Here is a 24,081-nt window from a genome sequence, read left to right on the forward strand (position 1 = left end):
CCGGGTTCGATCCTCAGCACCACATACCAACAAAGATGTTGTGTCTGCCGAGAACTAAAAAAAAATAAATATTAAAAAAAATTCTCTCTCTCTTAAAAAAATATCGTTTATATATTCAGCCTCTTGAGTATTGCCTGGCTCTATAGAGACCACCAGTAAAGTGATTGAATAAGAAAGAACGAATGGACTGCTCAAGCCTCTTTTATTCTAAAAAATGCTTCCTCAACTCTATGTCCTCTTCTAGCTCTTTCCTGCCTCCAAACATTCACTCTTTATTCTATCGCATTTTTATTCTTTCTCAACATATAGAATCTGGTTTCCAACTCTACCATTTCACCAAAACTGCTCTTACCGCGTGTTATGGTTTTGATATGGAATATCTCTCAAAGATTCATGAGTTGAGAGCTTGGTCCCCAGGGCAGAAATACTCAGAGGTGGGCCTTTTGGGTAATGATTGGACTATGAGGGCTCCTAAATTCATCAGTAGATTAATCTATCCATAGATTTATTGGGAGGTGATGGGGCCTAGGAGTAAGATGTAGGTCAGAGGGGGAGTACCCTGAAGGTATGTCTTGTCCCCAGGCCCCGCTATGCCTTCTTCTCTGCTTCTTGACCACCATGAGGTGAGCAGCTCTGATCTGCCAGGTGCTCCTACCACACACCTACAATAGTGGGATCAAGTGACTATGGACTGAAACCTGTGAAACCATGAGCTAACTTATAGAGCTCACTTCTGTAAGTTGTTCTTCTCAGGTATTTTGTCACAGTGGTGAAAAAGAACATGCTCAGATCACCAGTATATCCTATTTCTATGTTCCATGAACATCCTTAATCTTTATCCTCGTTGACATTTCAGCAGCACTTGGCACAGTCTCTTCCTCCTCTTCAAGACACCCTCTTAACATGGCACTCTTCTCACGGTCTTCCTTCATTTCAGAAGAGACTTTTCATTCTCCCTGGTGAATTCCTTCCCCCTCCAATATCCATCATCTAGTGGTGGTGGTCTTTAGCATTCAACTCTGGATCCATTTTCATGTAACTTTATGCATTTTCCTTGGGAGAATTAATTCCCTTCCCTGATATCAATTATTCTCTGCATGCTCATAATCCCCAAATATATATTTCTGATCTAAAAATCTGTCTTGAAATTCAGACATATATTTAACTGACAGTGGCACATGGAGTAATTCAAAATTCAGTGTCATTTGAAATGAAATTTGCCATTGCCCCCAAATCTGCTTCTGCCCCTGTGTTTTCTCTCTCAGTAGATAGTGGCTCTAGTCATCCTGCCTGACCCAAGCCAGCTCCTATGGCATTATATCTCTCTTGTTCATAGTCTCTCAACTCTCTGTTCCCTGCTCCTACCTATTTCCTGTCCAATCTTGTCTTCTTATTCTACATGTTTTATATCTTAAGTATGTTTATATTTAAAAATATTTCTTGAATATGGTACTTCTCTATTTCCCCATAGTCACTCCTCTAGTTCAAGTTGCCACAACTCTTACCTGGATTTATCACAACATGCTCTCAACTATTCTCTAGCCTCTCTACAATATAACCAGAGAAATCTTTCTTAAATACAAACTCTGAAAATCACTCCTTGCTTAGTGATACCCCCGGTGCTCTTAAAATAGTGTTTTAGAATGACTTAGTAGGATCTTCATGATCTGACTTGTTTACCCTATTAGTTTCACTTGGAGAGTTTTTCTAAACATTAACATGCCTAGTTGCATAGATGAAGACTCCTCCACCAGTTACTTGAACCCCATGTTTACAGGTTAAAAAAAAATGAGACTGGGGACAAATGGCATGCCCTATTGAATAAAGCTAGTTAATGACAGAACTGAAATATTTGAACACATTTAGCTAGTTCATTTCACAGGCAATTAAAATTCAGGAATACACTAGCTAAAAATCTATCTTCTCCCATGGCTTTCCAAGCTCTGAGGGAAGGAAGGGTACACTTACAAAGAGATTTTTTTTCCCTTTCCCTAGCTGTATCCCAAAGCAATAACTTGTTTACTCATTCTGATTGAATATTTAATATTTGTTTTATTAGTTTATTATGTGATAATTCTTTCTCTTTTTCAAAATAACATAATGACAGCCAAACCACACTACACAAACAAGATCATTAGTGGCTTTGCAAGTCACTGGACTTTAAGCACTTCCTGCTCTCCTAGGCAACCCCACAGCATGGAGCCTGGGTGAGCTCACATTCTGAAGAGCCGCCAGAAGCTTGGCAAAAGAACAGTGAAATACAACTGGTTTCCTTAAATAAACAGCATCTGTCCAAATTTGCCTTTTTATCAGGGCTTTAAAATCACACGTCCTATAAAAGGGCACACATAAATATATCTTATCCAATTAAGTTCTCCCCTCTTGATACTGGTGGGGAGATGCAGCTGTACTTGGGTATGTTTTGTTTTTTTAGTAGAGGAGTTATAAAAGACTGTTAAATCCATTTTTAGAAGTAGATTTGAATTTTTGTAAGTACTCATAGAATAAATGTTAGGAAGGAAACTGACATTATCTGTGCGGGTATGAGTCTTATTAACATTAATTTCACATAAGTACTAACAGGGTCCAGCTTTCAGGATAACTGCCATTAATTCCCTACCTCATGTCATTTTCTCTCATCTGATAGCAAGGTTGCCCAGTGTGAACAACAGAACATGTCACAAGTAATGTTATGGGCTTTAGTCGTGGGCTCATATTCTTTTTGGTCACTTATTTTGGGGGGCAATCATATCCCATGCTGTAAGTAAAACCATGGAGAGGCCCACATGGTGAGGCAGTCAAATCTGCATATCGCCAAATGAGTGAGCTTAGAAGTAGAGCTGTCAGTTCTATTCAAGTCATGAGATGACTGCCACACTACTGACAGCTTGATTTCATCCCTAGGGAAACTAAGTCAGAACATCCAGGTAAGCTATTCCCAGATTCCTGACCCTTGAAAACTGTGAGAGATTTTACATGGCTAAGTTTGGGGTAATTTGTTATGTAGCATGGATAGCTAATACACAGAACTAAGTGCTTGCATGAATAGACATTTTTCATTATGATCGTGTTAATTTCACAGAATAATATTAAAGGAGAAAAGAACCAATCTTTCTGCCAATCTATTAATCAATAAACAAATCCTCATGCTCCGAGTTCTTTTCAATATCAAGCATTTATACATCAGCATGAAGAATATTTTTAAAGCAATGGTTTACCTCTTTTTGGGAAATTCTGACTTTTGATGAACTTGCTTTTCTTTACTGCTTGATTGCATATTCATCCTACATCTGTGTAATAATCATATGCCTAAAGTCTCTGCTTTAGAGTTTTTGTGTTTAATGTTGATTTACATTCTGTGAGTAGTTTCAATGCTATTTTTTGGATATGCTTCATAACTTGATTATTGAAAACATGCTTACTCATAAAAGTCAACTCTAACTTTGGAAAATAAAAGGAAGTAGATTAAGACATAACCCAGTATTACAAATGTCTTAATTTAAATTCTTCCACTGCAAGAGTAAAGAAAGAACCACCTGATTCCCCCTGCTCCCTGGCCCACCCATCACTGAAGATGCAGGCATGAGCTAGTTTTGGATTAAAGCAATACTATCCGGTTACAATTTGTGATATAAGATGCAATCTTTAATTAATAGTGAATTCTAACATGTCTTCTGACATACCCCCTTGTCAGAAGCAGCCTTGCTGTGCAGGTATAAGTTTTAAAGGTTTGCCCTATAGTTAGGTTAAGGAATGAGATAAAATAAGGTATAAAGCCCTCTGAGATTTGGCGTGGCTCTCTGGATTCACAGTTTCTTAGGCTTATCCAGTTGCTGAGAATGCAGCGCATATTCACCCTCGTTCTGAAAAGTAGTGAGAAATGACCTTGCAATGACAGCTTGTGCATGAGGCAGTCCTGTCTGGGATATGTCACCTCATTGCCTTTAGGTTTCTATTAGAACCTACAGCAGGACTTCTCTGTTAGGCCTCCAGGGTTTATTTAGGGAAGGGGTCAGCATCCTCCTTTGGCTAATGATGAATTTACCTTCTTTAATTCCAAAGCAGTGGCCCCACTCCTTCAAGGTGATGTGCTTATCCTTGTTGGGGTCACACTCCTCAAAGAATCGGGTTATGCAGTGCTCCATGGGTACCAGAGATGCTCGTAGAGGAGCAAGCTCGGAATGTGTCAAGACTCTGCAGGGAAATAAATGGCAGCCTATTAATTGAGTAACTTGTATATAAAGATTTAAATCTTAGGATCACCAGGGATAGTTTTCTTCCACAAGTTAGCTGCGTGTGCCAAATAAATAGTACACAAATAAAATGCTGAAAGTGAGGGCTGGGATTGTGGCTTAGAGGGAGAGCCCTTGCCTAGCATATGTAAGGCACTGAGTTCAATTCTCAGCACCACATATAAATACATAAAAAATAAAGGTCCATTGACAACTAAAAAATATTTTTAAAAAACCCCGAAAGTGAAATAAACAATATGTGGGTGAGGTGGAGAGTTTGGGGAATGTCAATAACCAAGATTTCTCTCGACTGGAAACTGTCCTCCATCCACCCTAAATCTAGAGTTTACCTAGAGTCACACTTATACAATCTGGTTCCAACCCACTGGTCATACTTGATTATTCCAGATGTACGCATTTGAACCAAGTTGGGTCAGATTATCTATAGAATTTAGAATCAAGAATGAAAAAGTTAGGAGTTTCTGTGGGAAGGTGGATCTTAGCATGTAAACTTGAGAGCTGTATGTAGCCATATTCTGTTATTTTCAAAGCAATTTTGTGTTTAGACTCCTAACCACCATTATTTGGCATTTCATCATTCTAACATGAAGTGGAGATTTTCATAATTCTATTTCACTTTCCTTTTTGCATAGATAATTGTATATCAGAGAGTGATCTAGTAATGGAAAGATAGAATTTTTACCTGTCTGTAGGATGTTGATCAAGTTCATTAAACTGCCAATGCACAGGATAAACATACATGTGGTAGTTTTTCTTAAAGTCCCTTAAGAGAAGTTCAATGGGATGGTCCCCAGCCAAGAGTCTCTTTTCATCCAGGTAAATTTTCTTGACCTGGAATTAAAAAGTTGAGAAGATTGTCAGAGCATCAGTTAATAGTAATGGAATTGACACTTGTTCAGCTTTGCTTGAAGAGTAACAATAATAATGTGACAGAGGAAAATACACTCAAGCATCATGTGCATCAAATTAAATGCCTTCTAGTCAATACTCTAGCCTTCCTTACATATAGATAGAATAACAGCCAATGTAAGAAATTTGAGGTTTTCAAAAGAAAGTCTTTTTTGATCTTTTCTTTTAACTAGTAATGTTCTTTACATACCTTAAAACTATGAGAAGGTTTTTTTTTTTTAAAGAGAGAGAGAATTTTTTAATATTTATTTTTTTTTAAGTTTCCGGCGGACACAACATCTTTGTTTGTATGTGGTGCTGAGGATCGAACCTGGGCCGCACTCATGCCAGGCTAGCGCGCTACCACTTGAGCCACATCCCCAGCCCAATGAGAAGGTTTTAATGAAAATAATTGAACTGACTTGAGCAAAATTTTTGATTACTTAGTGAAAAATACTGTTCTCTCTGCAATTGGTATATTCAATTCTTCATCCCCTATTCCTGCTCAGTCTGCTTATCTCTGATCTGTTGCTCCTGGCTACCTCCATTGAAATTTCCATTTTCATACCTTATACTTGAAAGTCTATTTGTGACAATATATTAAAGAGGAAGGACAGAAATTATCCATGAGCAATGCACATAAAACTCAACTTGTGATGTTACCTATTATTTCAATTGGAAGCAAACAGAACTTCCACCTGTTCCCATGCCCACATCTATCAGCTTCCCTCGCTGTTACCAATGATGAACTTCCTATGTTCTTATTCAGAGCTTCACCCTTCTCATCTGCCTGAAACAACTACTCAAGAACACCCTGTAGAAGTTGGGTACATTTCTCTGGTCTTCATTAAATTTTACTTCATTGCTAGGTTATTTGTAGAAAATTACAAGCATCCTCTCTCATCTCTAACTGGTAGAAAGGACTTCTTGAATTCACTTTCCCCTCCTGTTACCACTTAACTTCTCTTTAACCCTTAAGAGTAATGTGTATACTTGTTGCTTCCACATCCTTCCTCTTATTCTCTCTTGAACTCTGTCAGTTCAGTCTTCCCTTGCCTGGATCCACCTTACAGCTAGTGTCAAGGTCAACAATGACCACCACATGCTAAATCAGTGACACAGTTAATGCACACCCTCCTTCTTTGATCTTTCTTTATAACATATTTTAAAGAACCTGACATATCTTATACATATGTTTGCTGATTTGATTATATTTGCACAGGTTTATATTTACATATATATGTTCATAAACACTCTCTCTCTCTCTCTCTCTCTCTCTCTCTCTCTCTCTCTCTCTCTCGCTATCTTGCAGGTGGGAGAATTGTTCTGTTCATTGCTGTATCTCTAGTAGTTACATCAATTCCTGAAATGTAGGTTATTCTCAATAACTATATGGTGAATGAATTTTTTCCTGGAAATATCTGGAATTAATATTCTTCACTTTTTAATCTTAATATATTGTTATGTTTTAGATCTTTGGCATCCCCAAAAAACTCATGTGTGAAACAATGCAAGAAGGTTTAGAGGTGAAATGATTGGGTAATGAGAGCCTTAACTTAATTAGTGCATTAATTCCCTGATAGGGATTAACTGGGTAGTAACTATAAGCAGATAAGGTGTGGCTGGAGGAAGTGGGTCATTGCTTGTATGCCTTTGGGGTTTTTATATTGTTCCTGGAGAGTGCAGCTCTCTCTCTTTCTTGGCTTCCTGTGTCCATGTCCTGAGCTACTTTCCTCTGTCACACCTTTATGCCATGACGTGCTGCTTCACCTTGGGCCCAGAGCAATGGAATTGGATATCTATGGACTGTGACCTCTGAAACTGTGAGCCCTAAATAAGCTTTCCTTCTCTAAAATTGTTCTTATCAGGTCTTTTGGCCATAGCAGTGAAAAAGCTAACTTAAACATATATCATTGACATTGTGAATAATAGATTTTCCTTATATATCTATATCAGATCTATGAGGGCAAACAAAAGTTCAGATTTAAATACACTTGGGTCTATTCTAATTTGGATCTGCAATGTCCCCAAAGGCCATGTGTTAAAGATTGGTTAGCCCATGGCACTATTGGGAGGTGATGGAAGCTTTAAAATGTTGGCAATCTTCTTGTCTTATGGGAGAATATTGGGATCCTGGCCCTTCCTCTTTCTTTGTTTCCTAGCCCAACATGAGATAGGCAGCTTGCTCTACCACATGTTCTATGCCATGATGTGCAGTCTCACCACAGAACTAAAAAACAATGGGACCAATTAATCTTGGATTGGAATCTCTGAAATGGCAAGGCAAAATAAATCTTTGCTTTTAAAGCTGCATTATCTCAGGTATTTGTTATAGTACAGAAAGCTGACTAACACATGGCCTGGTTATACAAATACTAAATATATGTTAACTTTGCCCCACCATTGCTGGCTCTAGGTATGAATTAAAGAGCCCTTATTCAAAGGACATTGCTCTTTCAGTAGGAATGCAGCCATTTGATAGTGTCTCAAACCCTGTGGCATGAATGGTGATGAGTACAAGAATGTTAATCCCTGTGGGGTAATCAGATGCAGGGAGGCAGAATGGGCTTCTGCAGCTGTGCAGAGGTAGGTAGCCATCACATCTTTTTTTTCCTCAGGCCCTCTAGACAGACCCTTAGGTAGAAGACCTGTGAATAACTTACTTTACTTCTCTGCTTCTCATTTAGATATCCAGCATGTTTAGGGTTAGGTTCATAAAGCTGCATGAGGATATTCTTGAGCCAGTCTCTCATCCGTAGAGGAAACTGAGCCACTTCAAAGTCTGTACAAGCAGGAATAGCTGTTTTAAGCAGAAAATACATGACCATTAGTTCTGCCTCTGGAGTCTTCATAACAGGAAGCTTAATAACTTCTGGAGACCCAGAGAGCATCCTCACTGCCCCTTCATACTTCAGAGGTCCTTAATCATGGTGACACCACAGATTTGCCTGGTGTGTTTTAAAAAACATATCAAATACCAGACTCCATTTGAAGAAATTCTAATTTGATTGGTCTGGGGTAGAAACTGGACATCAGGAGTTTTAAAAGCTACAAAACTAATTTTGATGGGCAGCTAGGGCTAAGAATCTGTGCTGTAGAACCAGAGAGCTGGAATTTAGAAAAGGAGGAGACAGGAGCTATTTACTAGAGGATGAGAGGAAAAAGGAGGGCTTAGCTTACACTATCATTACAAAGAATGCTAATTCTCAATGGCTTAAAGAGACAAAGGCTTATTTCTCCATTCTGCTACAATTCCAATACAAGTTGGCGCTCATCTTTTGTTGCTACCATCTCAACACAAGACCTCTGGGTTTGTGGTGGCAAAGGGAGCAAAAGTGGAGAACCACACCAGCTCTGAAGTGCTTCTGCCCAGAACGTACATGGGTGATTGTTCTTTATTCCAGTGAACAAAGCAAGTCATATGACTACATCTAACATCAAGGAGTCTGGCAAGTTTAATCCTCTTGGGTGTCTGCAAGGAGGCAAGAACCAGAAACATGGGTAAGCACTGCCAATGTGGAGAATCATTTATCAGCAAGGGGAGCCAAACACAATTGAGAGTATCCTGGGGAAGGAAGACAACTTAAAAAACAACAACAACGACAAACAAATAAACACAAAACAACAACAACAAAAAACTTCTGGAAGAATATGTTGTCACAAAACCTTTTGGTAAAGGCTTAACTTAAATTGGGAAGAGGGCAAATAGTTTGGCAAAATTTCATTTCTCATTGCTATTATTAAGTAGATAACATTATTATAGTGGTTCTGAGGCCTGGCTGCACATTAGAATTGTCTAGGTTACTTGAAAAACAAATGAAAAAGCAAAGCCAGGGTTCCAACCCAGTTCAATTAAGTCAGAATCGCCTATGGTTAAGGCCTGTGAATCCTTATTTTTTCTGTTTCTCCAATTGATTTAAAAGGCTTAAGTTCATAGCCTTTTCTTATTTGCATATATAGGATTTAGGCATGTACAGATTCACCCAAAACCCTCCCAGAAATGGTGGTTGGCAGAAGTGATGAAATCTTACATTTGCAGGCTCCAAAATAATCCAGCTGCAGTTGGTGTCCCTTTTTGGTTCCCTCCAGTCTGCACTTTGTAGCAAACAGATGACAGGAGCTTGCGTAGGTCTGGTTGTCAGTGCCACAAGCCTATGGAAGACAAGCAAGAGAAAAAGTTGATAGATCCTGATGCTTTTTGGATAGTACTCTGCGCCCGAAAGCTCAAAGAGTGTCTGGTAAATGGTACTGTGCTGTAACTCTCCAGTTTGTCAACAAACTGTATAGCCCAAATGCCACTGTTATCTTTTTATGGACCCATTGAAATACTCTGATTGGCTGGCATTTATTTCTGTTCAATATCACTTCAAATATTAGATTATAAACTGAGCATCTACTTTTAAAAAAAAATTTCAGTGCAAACTGTCTTTATTCAAATCCCTGGCCCTTTTTTTAAAATATTTTTTTTTAGTTGTAGATGGACACAATATCTTTATTTCATTTGTTTTCATGTGATTCGAGGGATCAAACCCAGTGCCTCATGCATGCTAGGCAAGTGCTCTACCACTGAGCCACAACCCCAGCCCCTCCTTGGCCTTTCTGATGTGTCTGAAGGACTACTTTGTTGAGTACTTACTTGGTCAAGGGGTTTTGCTGGAGGACAAGTCACTGGATCTTGGCAAACGCAGTGGGGTTTTCCCTGTTGGTCTGCTTTACAGATGTGTCCTCTCTTACACTGGAAGTTCATACAAGGATCTAACAGAAAAGTTTGGATAGGAAACATGGACTCAGCAAAATTGAGTATGTAAATGAAAATGTATGATTCGTTTCATTTTTGTTAATAAGGCAGAAATTTTGAAACCCTGAAATTTGAAGATTTCAAAGTGAGAAAACATTACAAACTGCTTTAAATGATGTGCTGATTTCCAGATGGAACCGTCTGGCATCAGACTTTTATATGATTGTTTAGCTTTCTTGCAGCCGTTTGGTTTGGTGATGTAAAAAGAACAAGCAGTTCTTCTTGGCATCCCTGAGATGAACATAATCTGAAATATGTATTGCAGTGTTGTGTGAAAGTTAGAAGTTAAATAAGCCATAAGAATTTTATTGTTTTGAAATTACAAATGTTTGTGATTAAGGTAGGAATTAGTCCCTTAGTTAAGTATGGAATCTAAATTTAATAGTAAGTTGTGGATTGGAGAATAAATAAGGCAGAATTAATGCTTTCTCAGAAGTAAAAAAAGCTGTGTACTATATCTCAACGGGACTTTCAGTTTGTAAACACATTGATCTGTAGTTTATCAAATATCACAAGATAATATCAACAATTTATAGGAACATTTCCTTCAAGAGAAAGGAGAAGGAAATTTCTGGTCATGAAGGGAGGGACAAACCCAAGATGGCAGATCTCATCTCTTCCTTGGGACAGTCACAAACATCTCGCTCAGCACGTACCCACACTGTGCACCTCCACATTGCCTTCAGTTGAAGTGTCATCTTCGTTTGATGAGCTGCCTACTTTCTTGGCCTTTAAAATAACAAGAGCAGAAAAGTTAAACTTATTTAACTTGTATTCCAACTGTGTTTGCCTTCACAGAGTTTTTTTTTTTTTGCAGCCAAATAATGTCAGATCTCAAAAGGGGAAACCATTTACAACTACAGAGGTAGAGAATTATCTTTGGAGACCAAAACCCTTCTCTAGCTTCAACTGAATTCAGTGCTGTATTTGGGGGGAGTATGCAATATGAGTTAGGATCTTCTCTTTGGATTTGGGAAAACACCAGAATTGTATTATTATCTTGTGATTCTGTAATTAAGACAGGGTTACATCAGTGATCTCTATGAAGTTGGTAAGGCTTTCCTCACAGGATTCTAAAATGTAAGAAAACACCTATCTTAGAATGGTGGCAGAGTTCTCAGTAATTGAGATTAGTTTTGACTTTGCTCACCAAAAGCTGTGCCTGATGGGTGGCTGCAAAGTTTTGCACAAAAGCTCCAAATGATTAAACAGCCAAATAGCAATATACTCCCTCCATGCTATATTTCTGGATTCTCATTTTGGTATATGTTTGCTTAATAAAGTAGTACCTTAATATTTACATCTGACTCAATGGACATTGCTGACTCTCATTTCAGAGGTAGTTTGTTTGCCACTGATGCTTCAGTTGCAACACAACATGGCACCTGCCTTCAAGACATCAGAACTGTGACCATCAACGTCTCCTATTTTTTCAGGTCTGTCAGAACCAATTCCAGCTAGCTCCAGGCATTTTCAACTGCCAACACCTGCATTTCTGGTCCCAGAAACCATAGAAATCTACTTGGTCTACTCAGTTGACTGGATGTGCTTTCTAGCATCCCCCAGCCAAAATAAATGCCCTAATTACTTCCCGAATGGAAAAATTATGAGGAATTTTCTTTAGAGGAATAATAATGCTGCTTTCATTAGCTTACTCTCCTTGCCTGAATTATTTCTCCACTCCTCTGTTGTTCCCTGTGTCTCTCCAATAACTTTAGGGGAAACCTGAATAAAACAGGTGCTCTCAGTCTAATGATGGAGATGGACAGAGAAATAAATAGTTGTACAGGCTGAGCATCCTTAATCTGAAAATTTGAAACCCAAAATACTCAAAATCCAAAACTTTTTGATTGCTGACATGATGCTAAAGTGGAAAATTACATACCTAACTTCATGAGCTGGAATGCAGTCAAAATGCAGACATACTAAAAATATTATATAAAGTGTATATGAAACATAAATTAGTTTGAGACATGGGTTTCATCTCTAGGATTTAAATTATATATATGCACATATTCTGAAATAATAAAAAGAAATTGGAAACACTTAGGATCTCAATCATTTCAGATAAGGGATGCTCAACTTATACTTTATTTTAATAGTGTACTGATAGAAATACAGGAGATTGTGAAATCACAAAGAAAGGCCATGGCTCTTTATTGATAACTAATGGACAAGAATTATTGAAAATAGTCTCACCCCTTGGTAGTCTCCGTGCTCACTGGTATTTTCATGTTCATCCTCATGTGTTCTTTCTTTTTGCTCCTCATATTTCAGATGGTAGGAAATGGACTGAGCTCTCTCAGCCTCTAGAAAGTCCTGGCTTGGGGTGAAGTCGACATCAGTTGCACTTTGCCTGGGGCCATCATGACTGGCATCATCAGCCCCATGATTTCTGGGCATGATGTTTCTATCATCAGTAGGTTCCATGAGCAAAGCCTCAGAAACAGTCTTTTTATCCATGTCCTCGTGCTTGCCAGTAGCTTCAGGGCCCATTTTTCCTTCTTGGCTCTGCCATTCAGTATCTTGAATGTGCTTATTTATGTTTGATACGTTGTCCTCTTCTCCTTCTGCATTGGAGTTATCCTCTTCTTGTTCTTGGTTATTCTGCTCAAGTTCATCCTGCATTTTGCTCATTTGAGTTGGTTGATTGGACTCTTCCAAAATATCACCAGATTTCTTACTGTCTTCTTCTTCCTTACTGTTAAAATTCTCCTTAGGAAATTCTTTCTCCCATTCTTGGTTATCACTAGGGCTACCAATTTCCCCTGGCTCTTTTCCCTCTTCCTCATCTTCGTTGGGAGTATTGGGATCCTGCTCTTGGTTTCTCTGATCCCTTAGGTTTTGGCTGTGTGTATCATTCTTGTTCAAATGATGATGTGGATAATTTGTGGGTTGTTCTTGGTTTTCCTCTCCCTCTGTGATGTTTTCTTGTTGGTTAGAATCCACAGAATCAGGAGGAGGAAAATCAGTGCTCTCAGGGAGTTTTTTCTCTTGAGGCCCACTTATATCTTCTCTTAGATCCAAGCTACCATCAGTTGGTGAATACTCCAAATTCACACTTAAGTCACCATCACTATCCTCCTCATCCTTCAGTCCTAGCTCTTGGCTGTAAGCTTTGTCCTGTTCTTCTGACTGTTCCTGGTTTTCCTCTTCTGATTTTAATATTGAAGATTTTTCATCCTTAAAAGAAAAATTTTAATGTTTGTTTTTGAAACAAGCTATCTTATTTACAATTCCTAAGCTAACCTTTAATATTCATCCTTCTTTTTCTTCACACATATCATGTAAATGTATTAATGATGTTCTTCACATTCTATGAGCCACAGATTCAACCTGAACTTGAATTTTGTAAAGTGAAACAATTAAATAGCATCTTAGCCCAAGGAGTAAACTCATTAATTTTCATATCATCTAGTGATTGGAGGAAGTTGATATGATCATCATATTAAAAGAAATTAAACTGAGGACATGAATAATGTAATCTCTTTGACCATGGTTTAATACTGAGTTGTCCTTTGGAGAAATAAACAATTATATTAATATAACACTGCTATTTTTACCTTATGGTTGGAAAGGTTTTCTCTGGATACTGCAGCTTCCTTTTCATTTTCTTCAGCTTCAACCTTTGCACTGGGAATTGTAGTATTGTCTTGTATTATTGATGTTTCAGTTGGTTTGGAATTATCAGATAAAAACCTTGCATTTGTCTGAAAAAATTAAGAGCTTGTTTGTGTCATTCATCTCTAGGTGCCAATTTAAAACTTTTCTGCTGCTCTTTAGTTATCAACATTATTAGTAGCAGTTTTCCTCATTCAGCGCATCAGCTAAATGGTATTTTGTAAAATATTTGAGAATACAAGCAAATGCCCAGAATAATGTTAAGTGAAAACAAAATTCCCACCTGAAAAAAAGTTACGTGTAAAGAAACTAGGCAAAAATCAATTAAATAAACAAAAACCTTCAATAATTATATAATGATTTGATAATTCAATAATGATTACCTTTGATTTTGGAAATATATTTTGTTTTCAAATTTTTACAATGCATTAGTGCTTAATAATTTTGAAAAGTATTGTTTTGTATAAAGTTGAAGTCAATAAAATTGGCCATAAGATATAGTATTGTACATTTCCTTAACATTTAAGGATTCACTGATAATTAATAGAAAAAATTATAAAACTTTTTACTATTTATCAAGTTTTTAACACTGTTGGCCTTAATATCCATTAGGAAGTTTTTAAATAAGAAAAATTTAATCTAGAACTAATTCAAGGATTATGTGAAGCAGGGCACTCAGCCTAATAGAGAAAGGCAGCTATGGAACATTTTCATGACAGAGACAGCTGTGTCTGTTTCTAGAAAGACTGGGGACTAAGATGGAGAGCTAGGCAGTGAGGCATGATGGGAAGTTAAACAACTGGACTTGGATGGTGAGAAGCCTCCCTTTAAGTCTTAACTCTGCCATTTACTTCTCACCTGTGGTTTGAGGAGTTGCTAACCCTACCCTGCAATCTCAAAGTGAAGTGGGCATAAATATCAAGTAAAAGTTGTTTATATAAACTATTCTGCAAATTTTGAGGAGCTACCCAAGTTAAAATTTCTAATTATAACATCATATGGTGGTAATAATATGAACTGTTCAAATATCTGAGGCAGGTATTTGCCATAGATTTTTGTTATAGAGATGCTGTGGATACTTAGCAGCTATATCCAGATGTAAGGATAAAACTCAGACTATTTGGATTGACTCAGTTTTACTCCATGAGCAGGTCCAGTAGTGCTGTGCACTGTAAAACAATACATGAGGTATACATCTATTTTAGATTTGGTTTGTTCTTTTGCTTCTTGTCCTTTTTTCAACTAAGAGGATTAGTAGTCTTCAAAAAAGTTTTGAAAGAAGTCATAAAGAAAGGGGAAAAGCCGGACTCAGTGACACATGCCTGGAATCGCAGCAGCTCAGGAGGCTGAGACAGGAGGATCACAAATTCAAAGCCAGCCTCAGCAATGATGAGGCGCTAAGCAACTCAGTGGGACCCTGTCTCTAAAGAAAATACAAAATAGGGGGCTGGGGATGTGGCTCAAGCGGTAGCGCGCTCGCCTGGCATGCGTGCGGCCTGGGTTCGATCCCCAGCACCACATACCAACAAAGATGTTGTGTCCGCCGAGAACTAAAAAAATAAATATTAAAAATTCTCTCTCTCTCTCTCCTCTCTCCCTCCTCTCTCACTCTCTCTCTAAAAAAAAAAAAAAAAAAAAAAAGAAAAGAAAATACAAAATAGGGCTGGGGGTGTGGCTCAGTAGTCAAGTTCCCTTGAGTTCAATCCCTGGCACCCCCCCACACCCCTTGCAAAAAACAAAAAAAAAGGAGAAAGGAAGGGCTGGAAAAGTAGCTTGTAGAGTAGTGCTTGCCCAGTGTGCATAAGGCCCTGGGTTCACTCCCCATTAATTAACAGATTTAAAAAAAAAAAAAATTGTGAGAGCAAGGAGAAAGAAAGATGGCTATTTTGACGAGTTGTTAACAAGGGCCTTCATGGAAAACAACAGATGGGGGAGATTTTAGTTTTTTTAGTGGATGGCTTTTCTCCCTCAGTGCTTACCTCCTCTTTCATATGATCATACCTTCCCCTAGCAGGAAGAAATGCATAAAAACCATGGCAGGTCATTTTCTTTCAGAAATGTCTGGTAATTAAAAGTCTATTATATTATTAGGCCCATATCTATATTTAACATGCCCTCTGAAAGTGCATTTGGAATATCCCAACCACTCATAGTTCACTTCTCTGGAGAATTTGTGCAGGTAAGAAAAATGATACAAGATTTTTAATAGGTAAATACTATGAAAAAATATTTAGCTTTTTGATATTTGCCTGGGTCTGCATAAAACAAATTACCCTGGAAAAGAAACATCTGGCAGGTGTCTTTAGGCAGATATGTCATTCAAACATTTGGTTCAAAGACAGTTTTTAATGCCTATTTACAATGCCACAGTCCTTGCAAAGGCAAAACACATTTTCAGGAGAAAACAATGACTCTCTCTGGGATCTCCTTTCTTTATTAATTTGTCCCAGTTTTGTAATTTTAAAGTACATTATGTAATTCCAGCTGGAGTAGCTCCCTACTATTTAAGCACGATTCTTAGTGGTGGTCAGAAATTCTGTTTTCTTTGGACTGCTTGGTGGGTGGCATGTAGCTTGTTTTTGCTGACACAGCTATTAACCTGAAGCAGCCACCAGTTATCTGAAAAGCAAGGACAGAACTTTAAATCTAGAGAGGAAGGAAGGGAAGGGACAATAGAGAAATCACATTGTTCATTGATAAAAAAAGAAAACATGATATAAATTAAAGATGCTATGGATCATTTGTAGAGCATCTAAAATGATCATATAAATTATTGTATTTTTTGAACTTTTGGGTTGTTTTGAGATTGATGACCTGGTCTGATTTGTTTATGGCTCCTTGATTGCTTGTTAATGCTGAAGCCAGTATATCTCATCATGACTTAGAGAATGCTCTAGTTCTATCCACTTTCAGTGTACTTGTTTGGACAGTGCCTCAAAATGAGATAAGAACCCATTTATGATCACCACAGTGCTTCTGTTCCCATTGGTTCCTGTTTTTATCACAAGACTGTTAGGATTTCTCATCTGGCATGTGTTCGATCTTGAAGAAAATGCTGGCGATGTGGATATATTTATGTGCTCCAAGTTAAATGCATAGATATCTCATACCAATATGATGAGATCCATAGGGAACTTATTTTTCCTGTCCTTTTGGTAGTTGGCCATATTCTATGGTTAATAAAAGGACTGTCAACATTTTCAGCTGTATTTATTGTATCTTATAAAACCAGATAGACCTGAGAAAATATTTTTGAAAAGCACCTTATCTTGATTTTAGTCATGCATTTACGGTTTGCATAAGAAAGAATATAATTGAAATAAAAACCAGAACTTCAAGCCACTATATAAGAATATTTCCTTTTAAATAGTAGGTTTCTGAATTAAATGTCAGGAGGGAGAGATGTAATGACAGAAGAAAGGAAATTTACCGGAATTGCAGCTGCAGTTCCCAAGATGTATATGAAAAACAGCAGAGTCTTCATGCTTCTGGACCTGTGAACCAAGAAGATAATTTCAGTGATGAGAAAAAGTTTCCTTCAGAAATATTAAAAGATAATCTTAGCAAACATTGAGTTTGATGTTGTCTTTTGTATTTGGAGGAGATTATTGTCTTTGTGGAATAGTATGTCTGAAAAGCCGGATAATTACAGTTTTTTACCAGTTTTGTCCCTCTGAAAATTAGTTCTTATTTTATTTTATTTTTCCTTTACAATAAAAGAAGCTTCAAACTATCAGGAGAACTGGACTCTGGCTCTGGCACTGTCCCTAACTGGCCAAGAATCTTAGTTTACTTATCCTTTTTTAGACATAGCTTTCTATTGTGATGAACTGTGAAGAGGCAGCCTAGATGATCCTTTGCTCTAATATTTTAGAACACTAAAATTGAAAATCTATGAATTTCATGAGCTCCTAAATGCTGCTATCGTTTAGCTTTAAATTGTTAAACCTAAAATACATTCTATGATTTTTGTATTAAAAATAAAATATTTTATATTAGACTTTAATTTTCACAGCAAATATGTAAGATCTACTTATATCTTTATTATGGACGATCACTTAAAATATTTTATTCTTTAGTAAATGCTAATTGTAAACAATCACTGAAAAATGAAGTTTTTTCCCCTCTATTCCAAAATTTAGCATTCATCATTCATTCCACAAGTATTTATTAAATTTATGGAAGTTTAGTTACTTATAGGTCAGTATATTATTGTTCTATTTGTAAAAACTATACAAATCTGAAACAATTCAGCTTAGTGTATAGTTTAATAACATTTGGGGCTGGAATATTCTTTGTTGTGGAGATCCATCCTATGCATTGTAGAATGTTTAGCAACATTCCTGGCCTCAACCCACTAGATGTCAGTGTCAGTCCGCCAGCCCTTCCTAGTTATGACAGCCAAAACTGTCTACAGGCATTGCCAAATATCCTGTGGGGGAATGACATTGCCATAACCAAGGAACACTGGTTTATCAGATGGGGGACTAGTGCCCTTGGTGAGGGCTGTGTTTGAACCGGGGACCAACACTTGCCATCCATGTGATATTTGGCAAGTTACTTAATACCCTGAGTCTCAGATTCCCCATCTTAAAATGGGGATAACATTTTTGATGGTTAATTTTATATGTCAACTTATTATGTCACTAGATACTCAAATATATGCTAAAACATCATTTCTGGATATCTTTTAAGGGTTTGTTTGGAAGATACTAGCATTTGAATTATTAGATTGAATAAATCAGATTTCCCTAACCCTTGTGAGTGGATATCTTTTAATCTGTTGAGGGTGTAAATAGAACAAAAAACAGAGGAAGGGAGATTCTTTTTGCCAATCTGCTTGAGCTGGGACATTGGCCTTCTCATACTCTCAGGCCAGGACTATGTCATCAGTCTTCCAGTTCTAAAGTCTTGGACTTGGACTAGAACTGGGACCTTCAGTTCTTCTCATTCTCTGAGTGTTAGAGTTAAACTGGAACTATACCATGGGCCTCTCTGGGTTTCCAGAGAGTACAGATATGGGAATTTCTTGGCATCATAATCATGAAAGCCAAATATTCATAATAAATCTCTCTTCCTCAGTTCAATTTTTGCTGGAGAACCCTAATATAATATTTGACTCAGTTTTGTAAAGATTATTAGTGCTATTCATAACAATACCTAGACATGTAGCAATTGCTCAATAAACTTTAATTCTTTCCACTCATCTTCAAGAGAAGTTGTGATTCTTAAATAAACAGCTTCAAGTCCAAGAAAATAATATAAAATTGCTGTAAGGTCAAAAAAATTTCCGATGGAACATTTAAGGTCCACTTTGGCCACAAATTTACCAAATTTTTCCTTAACTTCAAGATCCTTTCTTACATTCATCATAAATAACAATGAAATTAGACTAAGAGAATCTTACCACTTTTTTTTTTTTACAAATGGGCAGTAAGATAATAATCAAAAGTGTTGTGGGTTAAGGGCTTATTTCTTTTTCTTTTTTGAGTTTGGTTTTTATAGCGATCTAAATGGCTAATTACATTTGGAAAAGGATACCCTTTTAATTTGACCACAAGAGGGTAGGAGTTTCCCAGACATTCCTAAATCTAAATGTAGCTGAATGTGTCAAAAAGAAATGTGTCTAGTTGGCCAGAACTTGCATCACTTATTCACTCTTCCATTTTTTGACCATTTCCAAGACACTATCAAAGTACAAGGATATAGTTTCTGCCTTAAGAGTTACAAAGGCTAATAATACCTGTTTCATTCTACTATCCTTCTTACTCTCATATCCCTTCCCCTCCCTTCACTTCCCTCTACCTAATCTAAAGTATACCACATTTTTTTTTTATCTGTTCATCTGTTGAAGGACACCTAGGTTGGTTCTATAGTTTAGCTATTTTGAGTTGAGCTGCTATTGACATTTATGTGGATGCATCACTTGTAATATGCTGATTTAAAGTCCTTTGGGTATAAATTGAGGTGTGGGAAAACTGGGACAGATGGTGATTTTATTCCAATTTTTCTGAGGAATTTCCACACTACTTTCCATAACAGTTGCACCAATTTGCATTCCCACCAGCAATATATGTGTGTACCTTTCCCCCCATATTTATTGTTGTTTGTATTTTTGATAATTGCCATTCTGACTGGGGTGAGATGAAATCTTAGAGTAGTTCTGATTTTCATTTCTCTAATTGCTAAATATGTTGAATGTGTACACATATAACTATATAACCTGTGGGATTCTACATCATGTACAACCAGAGGAATGAGAAATTATACTCCATCTATGTATGATGTATCAAAGTGCATTTTACTGTCATGTATAGCTAATTAGAACAAATAAAAAGAAATTTTAAGAAAAAGAATTACAAAGGAAGGCTGGCATAATCCCAGTGGCTCAGGAAGCTGAAGCAGGAGGTTCCTGAGTTCAAAGCCAGCCTCATTAACTTAGTAAGGCCCTAAGCAACTCAGCAAGACCCTGTCTCTAAATAAAATATAAAAAAGGTCTGGGAATGTGGCTCAGTGGTTAATTGCCCCTAGATTCAATAAATCCCCCAGCCCACCCATTACAAAATTACAAAGGAGGAAGTCAAATAAATCAATGGGTTTGTTATAATGTGATTATATATATAATGGGTGGGCTGCGGGATGTATTGAATCTAGGGGCAATTAACCACTGAGCCACATTCCCAGATATATATATATATATATATATATATATGTATATATATATATATCTGGGCTTATATATATATATTTGCACTATATATATATATATATATAGTGCAAATGACAGAGATTAGCATTTAAAATTAGGTAATTAACAATAGCTAACATTTCTAAGTCCTAAGTACTTAGGCACTATTTTTACAATTACCCACATACTAACAATCTTCCCTACATTCCTATGAGGTGGGCACTCTGGTATAATCATTTCATTACTAAGGAAACTAAGGCATAGAGGTTAAATAACTTGTCCATGATCCACAGCTGAGAAGTGACAAAGAGTAAATATTTGAGAACTGGCTGTTTGATTTCAGATCTGTCTTCTTAATTATTGTGCTATATTGCCCCTGTATACGGAAGACTTCTAGAGAAGGTAATCCTTGAACTGGAATTTGAAAACTAATAAATAGTTGTGTCATAGTCTGTTTTAAATTACAATAGAATATCTGAAACCAGATAATTCATAAAGAATACAGACTTATTTGGCTTATGGATGTAGGAACTGAGAAGTCCAAGGGCATAGTAGCAGACTGTTGGGGGCCTGAATGAATTTTGAACTATCTCAAGGCAGTGGGATTGCATTTCCGTGAACTCTTGATGAAATTCCACCAATCTGACTGCTCAGATCATGTGGACACCCTGTGCATTGGCTCAGACAACCCTAGGTTCAAACACAGCAGCCCAGAGTAGAGGAGATGGGGGTAACCTACTCAGCCTCAGCCAAGTTGCCTTTGCTATCTTCTTCCTGTTTTCCTAAGGAGTTATGCACACTGAATCCCAGTGGTGTTCCTACCCATTTAAATAAAGTACGTGGGCTCCATTTTGTCGTTAGATCCAGTCTCCATCAGAGCTGGTCCCCATCGGATCCTGCAGTTTCGCGTATTAGCATGTCTTTATTTCTTAAATTTCTTATACCTTTAATATTTCTAATCTGACTCATTGCCCTCTTTTGGGGAAGCTGAGTAAATATCACAATGGTCCTGACACCAGACTCTGCTCAGCATCTGATGAGAGTTTTCTTGCTTCATCAAAAAAGGAGGAGGATATCGCATGGCAAGAATGCCAGAGAGAGCTCACTTTTATAAGGAAGTTACTCCTTCAATAACCCATTAATCCATTAATGGACTCATTTATTCATGAGAGCAGAATCTTCAGGACCCAATCATCTCCCAAAGGCCCCAATTCCAAATACCATAACATATGTGTTTGAAGACAAAATTTCCAACATGTGAAATTTGGGGACACCAAATTTCAAAGTAGTCAGCTCTATGAAGGATGGGAAGGTCAAGGTGGAAGCAGCATGTGTGAAGATTCCGAGGCAAAAATCCTAAAAATTTTAGGGGGAAGTAGAGGAAGATAAAGCTAAAAATCAAGGCAGGTATCCAGCTTGTGAAAGCCCTGTACATTCGATTAGGAATTTAAAATTCCAACTGAAAAACTATGGGAACCCAATGAATGGCTGTAAATGTGGAGGTGATCTGCATTTGAGAAAGGGCTTTTGGCACAGCTGTGTGGAGGAAAGACCAGTAGAAATGCCTTTAAAAGCCAATTGCAATATCAAAGTGAGATGTGTTCAGAGCTTTGAATTTTTGCTGTAGTTTTAGAAATGGTGAACAAGAGGGTAGGTCCAATCTGTACTGCTTCATGAGAGTCAAATTTCAGGAATTTTGTAAGCCAGGAATTTGTCAATGCCAGCAATAAAAATTAAATTATATACACTATAAATTAATTATATTAAAACCATGGACATAATAACTTAAAGCACATCATTTTGTAATTATTTTACTACATTTTCTATTATCTACTATCAAGGTATTTATACCTTTATTTGTAGGTGCAAATACTACATAATATGTGCTACTACTACATGTCCTTCCCAGTTCTGTTCCAGGATATCATATAGAAGCTTATAGTCAGTCATCATAGGAAGATTCCATCATGGTAACCATGAAATGTTACCCTTGCCCACTCAGAGTGCTGGCTGTTAAAAATTTGCCAGCACACCTCTGGATAGTTGTGAGACATACTTAAAGGAAGAGCAGATGAGACTTCATGACTTATTAGATACTGTAAAGACATGAGAAGGAAGAATCTTGGGTTAGCATATTTCTACTTTGGACATCTGGGTAAATGGTGGTGTTAACTATAAAGATGAGAAATTCATAGGAGGAAAATCTGATTTTAGAAGAAAGATGAATTAATTATAAACTTGTTGAATTTGAGTAAAGCTATCTAATAGACACTTGGATAAATTGGTGTGTCAATAAGCATGGAGTTTGGAGTTAAAAATATGGTTTTGGTGCTATTTGCATGAGAAGATATACAGTGAACAAAAAAGTCTGGAGACCAAACCCAGGTAAATAAAGGCTAGTAGGTGTCAAGAGAAGATGGGAAGAGCTAAAGATACAAAAGATGAAAGGAGGGTCATGTATGAAAAAGAAAATGTTAAATGTCACAGAGAGGTCAGAGCAAAATAAGGCCAATAAATTATCCTTTGCCTTTGGAAATACAGAGGTTATGGAGTACTTAGAGCAAGTTTTTATTTTATTCCATAGGGTTGGTGAAAGCTAGTCTGAATTGAAAAGTATATAAACAGACAGTGATAAAGTGAAGACAGTGAGTATGGACCACTTTTTTCAAAAGTTTGGACTTTAAAAGGAAGGAGAGTAGAATGGTAGCTAAAACTGAATGTGCAGTCTTGGAAATTTTTGTGAATAAAAATGGTCATTCAAATATTATCTGTGCCGGGGGGAAAGCATAAGTAAATAATTGAAGGTAGAAGGAAAGAGAGAAGATGTGGTAAACACTGATGGCCCTCAGTGAACCATAGCTCATGGGCTTCATACCCCTTTGACTTTGAGGCTTGACCTTGTGGGGCTTGCTTGGGCCTATGTGACATTAACAAGCATGATGCCAGCAGAGGCTTGTTAAACACTTGCACATTGGGGTTTGTGCTTCTGTGGAAGCCTCCAACATGCTTTACAAATGTTTGGACTAGATTACTAAATGCTGAGAGGTGGTGTGGAGAGAACCCTGGAAGATGAGGACATCTTGGATTGTTCAGCCTCACTGTGCTTCCAGTTTACTTGGGCCACAAATGATAGACAAAATTAGCAGAAGAACTGCTCAGCTAAGTTCAGTTCAAATTTCAGAACCAGGAGCAAATAAGCGGATATAATTTAAAGCCATTTAATTTTGGAGTGGATTATTAAGCATCAATAGGGAACTGAATCAGGAGAAAATAGACAAGTTACCAGAGCCACGGCAGGACAGTATTGCATAGAGTTCAAAGACACAGCCTCTTAAATAGAACTCTCTGGGCTTTAATTCTTAATTTGCAGATTCTTCGGAAAGTGTTTTAGTTTTGGGAGGTCTTAGCTCATTATGTGTAAAATGATGTGAACATTAAATAGGGTAATACAACCTTGGTAAGCCCTTGACAAATATTTGCTGGTCTGATATTAATGAATAGGAAGAAGGTTTAACATTGCAGAGAAGGAAGGGTTCTTTATTCTTTAAGAAAAAGGGAGGAAACCATAACTTTAAGGATGAGTTGAGGCAGGGCCCCAGAAATATAAGTTCATTAAGATGGATTTAATTATGGCTTCCTTACATTTGTACAGCATTTCAGTGTATAAAGTATCTTCCTATGTACAGTCTCGTTTGATTCAATGAGGAAAGAAAAGTACATAATGTTTAAATATAAAGAAAAATAAAATTGGAGAATCTAAATTATTTGGCCAAATGTACAAGGCCTAACAGGTGGTCAAGAATAAGAATGGGGAATTTTGGACTTAGCGTCCA

The 24,081-nt window shown here is 37.2% G+C and overlaps 1 protein-coding gene and 1 long non-coding RNA gene across 4 annotated transcripts in view; one reads left to right on the plus strand and one right to left on the minus strand.

Annotated features, from left to right (window-relative positions):
- Positions 1-24,081, minus strand: part of Sparcl1 (SPARC like 1) — a 39,035-nt gene that overhangs the window by 1,704 nt on the left and 13,250 nt on the right. For both annotated transcript variants that reach the window (XM_005341904.5, XM_013365989.4), the window contains 9 exons: positions 16,991-17,054; positions 13,503-13,649; positions 12,139-13,122; positions 10,596-10,668; positions 9,778-9,896; positions 9,173-9,293; positions 7,805-7,941; positions 4,936-5,084; positions 4,046-4,194 (listed from right to left, as the gene is read on the minus strand). In XM_005341904.5, the coding sequence (XP_005341961.2) occupies positions 4,046-4,194; positions 4,936-5,084; positions 7,805-7,941; positions 9,173-9,293; positions 9,778-9,896; positions 10,596-10,668; positions 12,139-13,122; positions 13,503-13,649; positions 16,991-17,044 (1,933 nt within the window). In that variant the 5' untranslated portion in view covers positions 17,045-17,054. The remainder of the gene's footprint in view (positions 1-4,045; positions 4,195-4,935; positions 5,085-7,804; positions 7,942-9,172; positions 9,294-9,777; positions 9,897-10,595; positions 10,669-12,138; positions 13,123-13,502; positions 13,650-16,990; positions 17,055-24,081) is intronic.
- On the plus strand, positions 6,525-12,769 carry LOC144366773 (uncharacterized). 2 transcript variants are annotated; one of them, XR_013425918.1, is made up of 3 exons: positions 6,527-6,964; positions 8,546-8,642; positions 11,277-12,769. It is a non-coding gene; the product is annotated as an uncharacterized LOC144366773 (long non-coding RNA). The 2 variants fall into 2 exon arrangements; XR_013425917.1 differs by having other exon boundaries at positions 6,525-6,964; positions 8,546-12,769.

The sequence above is a fragment of the Ictidomys tridecemlineatus genome, chromosome 9 (assembly GCF_052094955.1).
Source record: "Ictidomys tridecemlineatus isolate mIctTri1 chromosome 9, mIctTri1.hap1, whole genome shotgun sequence".
NCBI lineage: Eukaryota > Metazoa > Chordata > Mammalia > Rodentia > Sciuridae > Ictidomys > Ictidomys tridecemlineatus.